The sequence below is a fragment of the Anoplopoma fimbria genome, chromosome 14 (assembly GCF_027596085.1).
Source record: "Anoplopoma fimbria isolate UVic2021 breed Golden Eagle Sablefish chromosome 14, Afim_UVic_2022, whole genome shotgun sequence".
Lineage (NCBI taxonomy): Eukaryota > Metazoa > Chordata > Actinopteri > Perciformes > Anoplopomatidae > Anoplopoma > Anoplopoma fimbria.
The window spans coordinates 19933815-19946867 of NC_072462.1; the positions used below are offsets into that span (position 1 = coordinate 19933815).

General features: G+C 40.8%; 1 protein-coding gene across 2 annotated transcripts in view; it reads left to right on the plus strand.

Annotated features, from left to right (window-relative positions):
• LOC129102490 (ephrin type-A receptor 5) overlaps positions 1-13053 on the plus strand; it is a 57295-nt gene that overhangs the window by 27533 nt on the left and 16709 nt on the right. The window contains exons 4-10 of one of the 2 annotated variants that reach the window (XM_054612666.1): positions 1472-1627; positions 1752-2090; positions 9137-9261; positions 10658-10747; positions 10973-11042; positions 11134-11136; positions 11200-11302. In XM_054612666.1, the coding sequence (XP_054468641.1) occupies positions 1472-1627; positions 1752-2090; positions 9137-9261; positions 10658-10747; positions 10973-11042; positions 11134-11136; positions 11200-11302 (886 nt within the window). The remainder of the gene's footprint in view (positions 1-1471; positions 1628-1751; positions 2091-9136; positions 9262-10657; positions 10748-10972; positions 11043-11133; positions 11137-11199; positions 11303-13053) is intronic. The other variant, XM_054612665.1, reaches the window with a different exon arrangement.

Sequence of the window (13053 nt, forward strand, 5' to 3'; positions counted from 1 at the left end):
GCAATCCGCACGTACACACAAGGCCACACAGAGGCTTCTTGTGTGTGTGTTTTTGTGTGTGTCTGTGTGTGTATATATGGTGTATGTATGTGAAGCAGAGGCGAGACACAGAGCGATCCAGGGCAGAGGGGGAATTTTTCAGGCCTAATGTTCCATGACAGTGGACCAAGGTTCCGTCAAGGGGAATCAGAGCTATTGCCGCCTAACGCCTGAAACACTCCCACACACACACACACACACACACACACAGACACACACAAAGACACAAACCTTCCGCCCCACTCCTCCTTTGTCTCATCTCCTCTCTTCCCACCACTCTCTTCCCTCGTCTTATTTGCTTTTCACCTACTTTTTCCTCTCCTAATCATTATCCTCCTGTCCTCTTACCTGAAGTTTAATTATGAATTTGTTAATCCCAGTTGCAGCCTGAATGAGCTTTACAGCAACCACATTTAGAAACGGCGGGTGAAAACAACAGCTCCTAACCTTTACGCCCTTCGAGGACGAACATAGATGTAACATCTCCTCTCTTTTGTCCTCGACTCGTCTCTCTGTTCTCCTATCCTCATCAATAAATTCAACTCAAAGCTGTTATTGACTACACAATACCTATCGTCGCAATAATGTATAGAACTCTGCTTATCGACAGTCTAATACCCCATTATGATTACATTCCTTATTTGTATCCGTCTCCGTGCAACAGCAACATCAGGAGGAAAATGATGCTGTGATAAGTCGGTGATTGGTTGGCTTGGGGGCGCAGCCATGGCGACAGAGGTTGATGATGTATTTTCCCGTGTTAACATTCCGAGTGTGTCACCCCGCTGTCTACCTGCCCCACTTAGATCAACAGAGTGTATTTCTGTGTGGGAGGAAGAGAGATTATGTCTGTTTCAATGCTTCTTTGTGTATGTTTCCCATACGGGGCCGGATGGGTGCAATATTGTGCAGCAGATGTGCACGATTCCTAACCAGGTGATGGTCACTGAATTGAAGATTATGAATAAGAAGGGAAGCTCCACAATAGGAAAAAAAGAATAATCTCTTTTTGGTTAAGATAATAAAGCAGGGTTGCTCATGTTGGATAAAAGAAATAACCCCCTGAGGGAAATGAGAAGGAATCAGACTTTAAAAGGAACAAAGATGAATTAAAGATGTGACAACAAAAACTATGTGTTGAATGCGTTTCCTTTCATTTCAACTCTGCAGCTACAGTTGTATCTCTGATGAGAAACCTTAAAACAAACACAACCACCCAGGGAATTGTCGATGCTGACCTCCTTTTTTTTTTTTTTTTTTCAAAGGAACTAACCATGCTGTCCTGCTTTTTTCTCTCCTTTTTTTTCTTTACCTCTCTCCCCATGACCCTTTTCCCTTTCCTATTTGTACGTCTATTCTTATCATCTCATCTCATCTTTATCCAACCCCGAACATCCCATGGCATCCGCCCCCTCCCCTCCTCGCCTCTCAGTCTGCAAAGTGGGGTTTTACCGCTCGCTGCTGGAGTCCTTGGCCTGCAGTAAATGTCCACCCCACAGCTTGGCCAAGCAGACAGGAGCCACTGCTTGCAGTTGTGAGGATGGATACTATAAGATCGACTCCGACCCTCCCAATATGGCCTGCACACGTGAGGAGTTATATTTGCACATGCTTACGTTGGATTTTATAACTAATGTTCAAATTTTGGGGGTTCTTGGATGTCATGTTGCTGTAGTGACCCCTTTTATAACTTCTCTTTCCATCTCTCTCAGGCCCACCCTCTGCTCCACGTAACGCCATCTCCAATGTCAACGAGACCAGCGTCTTCCTGGAGTGGTCCGTTCCCATGGAGACCGGCGGCAGGAAGGATGTGCGCTACAACATCCTGTGCAGACAGGTCTTGCCAGATGGAAGGGGCTTGGAAGAATGCGGCCCCAACGTACGTTTCTTGCCACGACGGGTCAGCCTGTCAAACACCTCGGTCATGGTGGCCGACCTGCAGTCACACACCAACTACAGCTTCCTGCTGGAGGCTGTCAACGGGGTGTCAGAGCTGGCCAAAGACCACGCCAAGCAGTATGTGTCACTCAATGTGACAACCAATCAGGCAGGTATGTTGCGCCAGATCTGTCACAACTGTCAATACATTTTTTGCCAATCACAGCCTCCCCATGAGTTCTCCAATCAGCACCACAGTTTTTTTTTGTTTGTTTTTTACCCCAGTATTCAAACTTAGAAACTTTTCCCAACGCAAATCATCACCATTTTTTTCTTTGCACCTCGTTATTGAGACTTCCACAGACCAACCTGCTAGTTGGATTCCTGGCTCAAATATCTTGGTTTGCTAACAAAGACACCAGATGATCAAATTATCACAGTATATTTCCAACAATTCTGTCGCTGTGTTAATTTTGTCTCATGCGCCATCCTTGCAGTGCATGAGGGAGCATTGCACAGTGGAAATCTTTTTTTGTGTGTTTCTGCATTCAGATTTGTCATTGAAAAAGCAGCTTGGTCCCCTCAATAAGGCAGCGCATTCCATCAACAATCTTTGCAGGAATCAGCGGCATAATGAAAGCTCTTGATTTGCAGGCTGTTTGTGTATGGGGTGTCTAGTTTGGTAGCAGGTGGGGGGGGGTTTCTGCATGCCTATCAAAAATGCTGAATCTAGCTGATGATATTTTTATGCTGGGAAGTACTTTTATTCATCAACTCTGAGCAAAAAAGCAACCTTCAGCTGGTATAATGTTTTGTACTTGTAGCTGCTGGGAATATTCCATTATCTGCAATGCCAGAGCAGTTTAGAAACGCTGTGTGACTATAAAAATATGCTTGAGCAAGGCACTAAACGAATAACACTAAAGTGAGCAGCAAAAGTGGCCAAACATAAAAGACCAGTCTATTATTAGACAATGAAAGAGTCCAACTACTCCCCAAAGCTGTAAATAGTGAAAGCTTTGCTGGCTTTCCTTTAAATGGAGATTAAATTCATATGGGCTTTGGGAGTGTTTTTTAAGGTTTATGGGTGCTATGTGCCTGTGTAGTTTATTTTATTTGCTTGTAATGAAATGGGTAGCACATGGCTTAATGAAATGAGATAAATACAAGACTAATGCTCTCCTTCCCAAGGCTACCATCTGTAGGGAAGGCTAGAGAAAAGAACAGTTTTGAAGGAGTGTGTTTGTTCCTGTTTTCTGAACAAATGGTTCATTGGCAGTCGAGTAACTGTAGGAAGTAGTAGTAGCAGTAGGAGAGAGAACGAGTGAGGGCAGATGGTTGTCTGACTGTCAAGAGTACCGACGGCCCTCTAACTGTGCTGTCATTGTGCCTGTCAGCAGACTGACTGGATTACACCAGACTACAGAATCCACATTCAGTTTATTGGAGTTGCGGCTAGATTAGAGTTAGCCAGACACTGGACCAAATAGAGATTAGGGATTACATTAGATTAGATGACACATGGTTGGCAGAGTCACAGACAGATACAATGTGCTGCTCTTTGGCATGGATGTGGTACAGGCTAGGAAAAGGCAGGTTTTTCTATTTCTGTCAACTGTCAGATAGATTTACTTGCTTTAATTCGGGGACACAATAAATGTAAGAAGCAGTCGCTAGCACCGCTGAGTTTGTGCAGCGATCGATAGAATAACATTAATTAACGGAGCTGTTGTGGTTGGAAGGTTGTAGTCTACTGCACCACTGACCATATCCAGCATTATTGACGGATGCTGCCAGAAGTTTTGCTACAACTAATTAAACCAGGGATGTCAAGGTGTGCAAGCCCTCAAGATTGAACTCTTCAATTTGAACTTTTTTAAATGCAATGGGACATTATGGCGCTAGAGTTGTAGTGCTATGTGTCAATGCTAAATCTCTCTCCATAAATCATTACCCGATTAGTCAACATAATCCACAGACCTTGTTTTGAGTAGTTTCATCTAGGAACTGTGGTAATAAGTCATGGTTTCTTGAAAGACACATTGCTGTTTAATTTTTCAAATATTTTTTTTTAGATTTCTTTAAGTGCCCAAAGCCGAGTGCCATATAGTACTATTATATTGGAGAGAGGGCAGAGATGTCTGCGCGCGATATCTCCAAAACTAAGAAACTCACACCAAAACCATCATTATTGATAAATAGCACTACAGGTAAGAGGGAAAATGTGCATTTTGATTTTGGCGTGAACTGTCCCTTTAAAGCTCTCAAGTAATTTCCCAAAGTAATCAGAAAAATCGTGTTCATTCAATCATTTAATAATACTAAAGCATTAATTGTAATGAGCAGTTAAACATCCTGCCTCGCATCTGTATCACAGATGTAATTACCCAATGGAGACTTTGATCAGTGTTGTAAACATCTGTGTTTTTTGACTGAGCTTCTGCTTGTGAGGGTAAAAAGGCACAAACAAGATACCATGACAGAAGTACTGAGAGACGGAGTCAGATAGACAGAGACGGGGAGAAGGAGTCGGAGGATCTGCCGTTTGATGTGTGGGAAGTGTCACACTCGATAAGGGATCTGTGAAATAGGTGATTTCACAGTGTCCCTGTGAAGCCCTGCTGAATAATAAAGTGTTGGTACTCCTGAGGAGGAGAGGTGAAAGGCAGTAGGGAAGGACAGAACAACAGGACGGAGGTAGAGGAAGAAGCTGTGGGTATGATGGGGAGGTTGTGATAAGAAAAGAAAAGATGAGATTGAAAAAAGCGGTAAAGGAAAAGGGAAATAGAAGGAGGGAAAGTGGGGAAAAGGAGAGGGTAGACATTAAGTGAGTGTACACATTATGAAAATACTGAGATATTTGCTTTGATGTTTCCTTTCACACTGATACATAGTTTTAATAAGGTAGCTAACTATAAGCCATTATTAGGTTGTGAGAATTTACTTACAATAATAAAAATAAATCACCAAACATTTCTAAGCTTCTATATTTTAGATGTTTCTTCATGCCTTGTGAATAAATCTGCAAAGGTTTTACTGGCAGTAATGAATACACCGTTCATTCTACACAAGGAGGATGTGTCATTCATGTATCTAAATCATGTGAACAAATAATCTAATTGACCATAAATCGCCAATAATCACAGACAATTCAGTCTTTTGTCAGCAGATAAGCTTGATGATCATATAATGAGTTCCTGCGGTAGTCTAGCTCTATTATGCCTTTTCTTTCTGACCAGTTTTTCATGTTGTTCACAGTGTGGGAGCACTGTGTGGTAACCGCACACTAAATGCTCCCATACATTGTTTGTGCTGTTGTTGCCTATTAATCAAATGAATCGTGATGCATTACCTTGTGGGTGGTAAAAAAATAAGAGCACAGCCTGGTGCTCTGCCCATGTGTCTTACTTTTGTTTTTAGTCATCATAATGGATATAAAAGTAGTGGGGTAGTCAGGGTGTACTTTAGCTCTGCTTGTTGAAATGTATCACTTTTAGTGACTCAGAATAACATTTGGATACCACTTGTACATTTGGAGTCTCCAAATGGTCTTTTTGGACATCTGCCTGTAGAGTCACACTTCAATTTGAGTGTGAAAGTGTTGGTACTTTCACAAGAAACTTTACTAGGAAGTTTATTCTCAGATCTTTGGTTTAACTTATGTTTGCGTATAGTAAGTTTGGCTCAGGAGCTGCGGCCATTTTAATGTAGGTATGTCATTTTAGGTATTTTTTTCTCCCAAACAGGGAGTGGAGTGGGAGACATTTCAAAGACAGATGAGACATTTCAAAGATCAGAGCAGAGGAGATTGGCCATAGGAAGGGTTAGAAAAGAAGCCTGCCAGGGGTCACATGGTTCATATTGTTCCTTTTGAGTTTAAGGAATCAATCTCCTGTTAAAGTATATTATGCTTTTTGTTACGTTAAACATATGACATTTCTATCTTTTCACTTCATAGGAAGATTGACTTCCACCTGGTTGAGTTTGTACATTCAGTATTCTTTTAAACACATTGTCCTATGAATTATGCCTTTTATTAGTTAGACGGCAGAAGAGAGATGACAGAAAATACAGGAAGATAGATGGGGAATGACAGCAAAGGTCTGTGGACGTTACAGTTCATAGTCAGACCAAGAAGGCGTCCTATACTTCCAGTTATGACTTTTATGAAATCGTGATTGACTGAAATGTACCAGTTGCAACTGATAACATTGCAATATGTTGTTTGAGCAATCACTTTCGCAGCTGCCAAATGACTGTCACTGTTGCAGTTTTATGAAAAACATGAGAGTGAGATGAGATAGAGCAAGTAGGCAGGTGGTTAAATTGCAAATAAGAAAAAAAAAAAAGATGAGAGCAACTTTGGTGCTTTACAACCTTAATAAAACCATCTCTCTCTTTGTCTCCCATATCTCTTTCATTCTGTGTCAGGGTCTCTCTTTCTGTCATTCTCTGCGGGTAGTTAAAGGATAATAAACCAGATAGTTGAAGGTCTGTATTGATTTTGGTGATGCTTCAGACAGATAGCGGTCTGAGAGGGTTATGTTCTTATGCTCTTATCTGAGGCCAGAGTTGTTACACTGGAGGGCTGATCTTGTCCGCTGAATAGCTTTCTCGACCTGTCTCGGTGTGAAATGGAGGCTCCGGCTCGATTGAAAAACAGAAAATAGCATCACAGACATTTAGAGTTCATTTGTGGTCTGGGATACGGTACTGTAGGTGCTCATTAGCAGATGTAACAGGCACTGGAAGTGTTCAACCCAGGGAGTGTGATTCCTTTGTCTTCCTTGCTGCTAAAATGGAAGTGTTGCTGGGGCCCTGTCTACACGCTTTCACGATGTCTCTCCCTTTATGTCTAATCTCTCACTTTTTTGTCAACCCTCTCGCTTTTCTTCCATACCCTCCTCCTCTTCCTCCACCTCCTCCTCTAGCACCCCCTGCATCTATTCCAGCACCTCCCATTAGCTCTCTCTCTCTCTGTCTCTGCACTGGCGTTTCTCCAATCCGTCAGGTTTTAAAACACTTGTTTGTTTAGTCTCAGTCGTTGAGTTGTGGCACTAAAAGGTGTCATGTTGTGGAGCTTCTGCTGACTAAAATGCTGCCTTGGGTGTTATATATGGAAGTTGTCCGTCTGTGCTGTTTGGTATTTGGTGAAAAGGGAAAGTTAGGCCTGAGAATGAACAGGACAAAATTATGTGATAATTAGATCTGTTTGTCGTTATATTAAAGAATAACTTATGCGTTAGATGCAGAGAAAACTTTCCTAAACTAAAATAAGAAAAAACATGACTTTCTGGAATTTATTTAGATTTTTAGTTGATGCTGGAATTAAAAGTTAATAAGTCAATTAACAGAAAATTCAGCCAATTAAATACCAAATGCAGCATTATTGTTATTTTCAAGAAAATCAATCCAAACCAGCAGCTGGTCCCAGATTTTCAAAAACTGTAGTATTTGCCCATTCTCTCTGTATTTTACTGAGAGAAGGGGGGGTTATCACTGTAAATCGAAAACATTTTGGTTTTGCAATCAAAGAAAACCAAGCAATTTGAAGACAACCGTTATTTACATTTAATTTTTTGGAAAAGCATTTGAAAAATGATCACTTATATAAAGAGAATAAGGTATTATTTTAGCAGCCATAGGTCAAATTTATACATATTTTTATAAGTGGAATGGCACATCAACTTTATTTTATAACCCCATATCAAAAGTTTGTATAACAGAGGGCTCTACAATCTGCACACAACCCTCAATCCTATTTTGATTAAATATAGAACGGCAATCTGCCTCCATTTTTGGAGGATTTAAACTTAAACTTTGGTGTATTGTTACCCGCTAAGCTGCTGGGAAAAGAAGCCCTCTCTCTCATCATCGCATCCGAGCATTTATACCATTTAAGCGTTGAGTGTGTGTGATTGGGTCTCTGGTTTCAGGCTTTTAAGATGTTGCAGATAACACTTCTGTGCGACCATCCACTCAGGATACAGTTACTGTGTTTGTAGCAATGATTTATTCCCTGCAGAGTTCCGCTGAGGCTATTGAAACCAAAACGCTGTTTAGCATTTGCAGGAGAAGCACACGCACACACACACACACACACACACACACACACACACACACACACACACACACACACACACACACACACACACACACACACACACACACACACACACACACACACACACACACACACATTATCAGGATGTTGCCTGAGGGAGCATTTTGCTTGGTGAAAAGCTCTTTATGTGTCAGAGACTCTCCAACTGTCCCTCTGAGAGATGGGCCAACAGTTCAGGTTACAACTGGATGGCTCCACGATTGATGCGAACGCACACAACCGAGCTCACTTGACATCAGAACTTACAGAATAAACTCCCAACAATCTTATTATGGAAATTGAAACTTGGCAAAGGGCCCAAAACAAACCCAAATTTAAAGGAAGGTTTTTTTCCTGTTATCTGCAGACTGCCAAAAGTGGTACACTTAAAGCTGTGTGCCAGATGTGTAGTGTCATAGTTGGCTTCATGGGCTACTCTGCCAAAAGCTTCTGAATAGCAAGATATAAAGGGATAGTTTAATTAGGCACAGGTGGACCTTGTTGCCAGATTGCAGAAAAAAATGTTTTCTTCAGAGCCAGAGCTGCTTTGGAAACAGAATTAATCTCAGTAGTTTAGATAAAGCTCAATGGACAGTGACAAATAACCGCAGAAGAACTTTGGTAACTAACAAACTTGAATTCATGAGTAGAAACTCTGGGGGAAATATGTTGAAAAAATCACCCAGCATGACAGGAATAACACGGCAGCAAAGACCGGTGTACATCACCGTGTGGTTTCTAATGTAGTAAACCCCTTCTTTTCATCCACCATGTTTAAAATCATTTTTGTTCTTTTTTTGTTCTTTGATGTTTCATCTTCAGCTTAATATTTAATAACGTACAAAAGTCGCAGTAAGCATTACAACTAGCTTTGTGCATGTAAACATCAAAGCATGAGGTGTCTTCAAAAGAGGGATGTCTTATAGATGCTGATGGTACCTGACCGATTTTACAACGTTGGCACCGTTTCTCTTGTGTTCATTAGGATGTAATGTCAGTCGTGTTAAATACTAGAATTAATAAAAACATGCACTGGCATGCTTTATATTAAACTGCTGGATTTGTACTGCTGTTCCTGAAATTGGATTATGTCTTTTTATCTGTGTGTGTTTGCAGCACCGTCCCCAGTGAGTGTGGTGAGAAAAGGTATCACGGGGAAGAGCAGCATCGCCCTTTCTTGGGCAGAGCCTGATCGCCCCAACGGCATCATCCTGGAGTACGAGATCAAGTATTTTGAAAAGGTAAAAAGATCGTTGCTCCTGATACAAAGCTATGTGTATCTGTCTGCTGTCCTTGGGCTTCCTGTGGTTACTGAGTATTTTTTACAGATCACATTATACAGAATACATACAGAATATTATTAATTATACAGAATATACAGATTTTGCATGGCCTATTATGCATAAATGTATTTTATATACATTATACCACATGTATTCTTTTCATCATATATTAATAACAATCTAGCTTTATGATTAGTAAAGGGCAGAGCTTTACCTTGCTGCTCCAAGTAGCTTTTATCCACAGGTACTGCCAAAATCAATACAAAATTAAAGTTTGTTGTAGTACCTTTGTCTTCAAACTAAGTCTATATTGCATGCATTTGAGAATTTGCTCTAATGACCCCTGTCGCCAATGGAGCTTTGCCTCATATCAGCCCTGTGCTCCATATATTCAATCTGTTATATTTACGGAAATGTATCAACAAAGATTGTTCAAATAGGCCCTCAGAAATACAGCTGAATAAACATTCAATTTAGCTTGAAGTGTCTTTTATGTGGCCTCTAAGAAAACATTTGCCTCAAAAAGACTTTCATGTGACGGAACTTTAGCTCTTTTTTTCCCTCTCTCTTTAGGTTGGATTTGTGTAGAGGCAGCAATTTGATACTTCTATTCAGATCATTGTTCCTGTGCCCTTCCTCTTTTCTTTCTTTAGTCCTCTGCTGTCGTCTTTTCTGGGAAGGTCAGAATAAAGGCATACAGGAGAGCAGAGCAGGGTTTGTGGTCAGTGGTTAGCTAATGGCTTCTGGCTAATGGAGGGGGCATTTAGCTGTGTTTAAACCTGATGTGGTTACAGTTGGGAAACTGATCCTTGCACCCATGCTCTTACACACACTCGCACCCACACACGTACTACAGGTAGCTTATAGGGATGAACCGATCTGTCTTTTTCAGTCCTGATGCCGATACCTTTTGGGTATCGGCATATACCAAGTACTGAGCTGATACAAGTGTTTGATTAATAAGCTGTATGCCTCACATTGTGGAAGTGACTGAGATCGTTCTTTTATGTGTAAGGGCACATAAAGGCTTTACTTGCTTTCCTTTATAAAACAAACTGTAACACAGGAATTGCAAATCAATTGTTAACCTTTTTAATGCAGCGACACATTGGTCAAAACTTTAAACAGGAAATTGAACTCCAGTATAAAATGTATCTGATATATAGATATTAAATATAGTTGAATAGATCGGCCCCATTTTCACCTATATACAATATGCAAACACAAAGCTGTTTGTGCGGGCAGGAAGCCCGACATGTGCAATATCTGCAACAACAAATAATCATCAAGGCTATGAAAATATATCTATTACAAGTGAATGAATTACAACAACCCTCCTCCCTCTCTCCCACAGGAACAGGACTCCAGCTACACTATAATAAAATCCAAGGAGATTGAGATGGTGGTGGAAGGCCTGAAGCCCTCTTCAGTCTACATCTTCCAGGTCAAACATGGGTTAAAAAAATTAATAAATGAAAAAGGCATTGATGAATAATAATGGGCAAAAAGTACTTAAGTCTGAGATGAGATGAGAAGATGTAAATAAGCAATTAGAAATAAGTTGTTGAATAAAAGTGTCAAATGTAAAGTACATATGAATATTTATTTTAAAAAAAGTATGTGTGCTTTTTACTGTAGATGTGATATATTTGGATATGCTGCATTACAGGTGCGAGCCAGGACCTCAGCAGGCTATGGCGCATTTAGCCGACGTTTTGAATTCCAGACCAGCCCTTACTGTGAGTACACCCGAGACAGAGAGCTCCAGCATACAACTTCAGCTCGTACGTGACTCCCACCTGCTATCTTTTTTGGAGGCTGCATGAACAGCAGGTGGCAGGTGGGCCTTTGTCTTCGTACTATTTGTGTCTAAACCCACCTCTTTTCCTTTGGCAGTAACCGCCACCAGTGAGCGTGCTCAAGCTTCGATAGTAGCGGTGGCCATCACGTTGGCTCTGGTCCTACTGGCGGTAGTCGCTGGATTTCTGCTTAGTGGACGGTAAGTCCTAAACACACACCTGAAGGAACACAGACACAACCAGGAAAGCAAGATCTAAGTGTGCAGGTGTGAGCACATGCACTTACAATATATTACCACACACACCTTTCTTTCATCTTATGGGCGGCTGTGGCTCCACTGCTGATCTTAAAATGGGCAGTTTGATCTCCAGCTCCTGTGAGTAGGTGTGAGTGGGTGTGAATGAGTGTTTAGACTAGACCCTGATAAGCAGGTTGGCATCTGGCCTCTGCCATCAGTGTATGAATGTGTGTGGGAATGGGTGAATGTTGAGATGTAATGTAAAGTGCCTTGAGTGGTCGGAAAGGCTGGAAAGGTGCAATATAAATATAGTCTATTTACCACTTTGCACCTTTCTCCTGCGAAAACTCAGGTGATTAGCACAGCTGCAGCACATTAAAGGAGACATATCATGCTCAATTTCAGGTTCATACTTGTACTTATACTCGCGATACATTTTGAAAAAGCACTTCATTTTTCTCAGTATTTTCCCTGTCTGAAGCACTCCATTTTAGCGCCTGTTTCTTGAAACCCTCCTCACAAAAAAAGCCCAGTCTGCTCCGATTGGTGACTGTAATGTTGTGAAACTGAAACCTTATGGAAGTCCTGAAGGCTCATTTTAAGGCACAGCGCCTAAACCTGCTTTATTATCAAAATAGACATTTAAATCTCACTTTATAAAATAGTGGACATTTAAATGCTATTACCTGTGCTGACATAAATGTCTGTAGTGACACCACTCATCCTCTCATCTTTGGAGCAAGTGATATTGTTAGATGATGGGAATAAATATGCTCACTTCAAGGGAATGATGGCGAATACATTTTACAAGCACAGGACATTGTGACGTATTTTATTCATTATGATGAAAGAGGCTGCTCAGCGTGACACCTCTAAATACAGTTATTATCATTTTGTAAACCACAGCTGTCATGAACATTTCTGAATATGTGGATAAATGTTAGCTTAGTCAGAGGATAGCCCCTTATCCTTGTCTGTCCTATTGCTGACGAACAAAAATGACCAACATCAAATCTCATTTGTGACCCAGATATTTATGTGTTGCAGAGCAGAATTATGGGATTAGATACATGGCTTGAGGTTAGAGATTTGTAATAGGTCAGAAGGATTATGGGTTTTAGGTTATCGCTTCAGCGACAAGCCGTGGAATCTTCTCAAGTCTGGGGTCACAACTTTTGTCTGTTTAACATCAGCGTTTAACATTACACACTGCTTTAATGTTCTATCTGCAAGCCTCCGGTCTCATATGACCTTTACTTTACGGTGTCTTGTAATTGGTACAACCAATCTTCTGATTTCATTTGCACATATGCATACACACAAGTGACATGAATACAAATAGTGTATAGCAAGGGAAGCGTGCAAAGCGTGTAATCACTGGCCAGAGTAAATGTATGCAGTGTTGAGAAGACATCCAGTTTATTGTCCTCATATGATCTTAGTCCATCAAACTCTTTTATTTGTCTGCAAAAGTCCATTGAACTCTTGAATTTTTGTTTTGCATTTCCATCTTCATAAATCACATTTTACTATGACATGTATCTAGTTAACTTAATTAACAACTATTGTGTCCAAATGCCTTAACTGGACCATAATTAATAGAGCTGAGGGCAGTTTTACGAGGCTCAGAGTATGAATTCATGTAGTTATTGGACAGTATGATCAGATGGATAGACAGTGGGGGCTCTGGTAATGTTCAAGGATTAAATAGA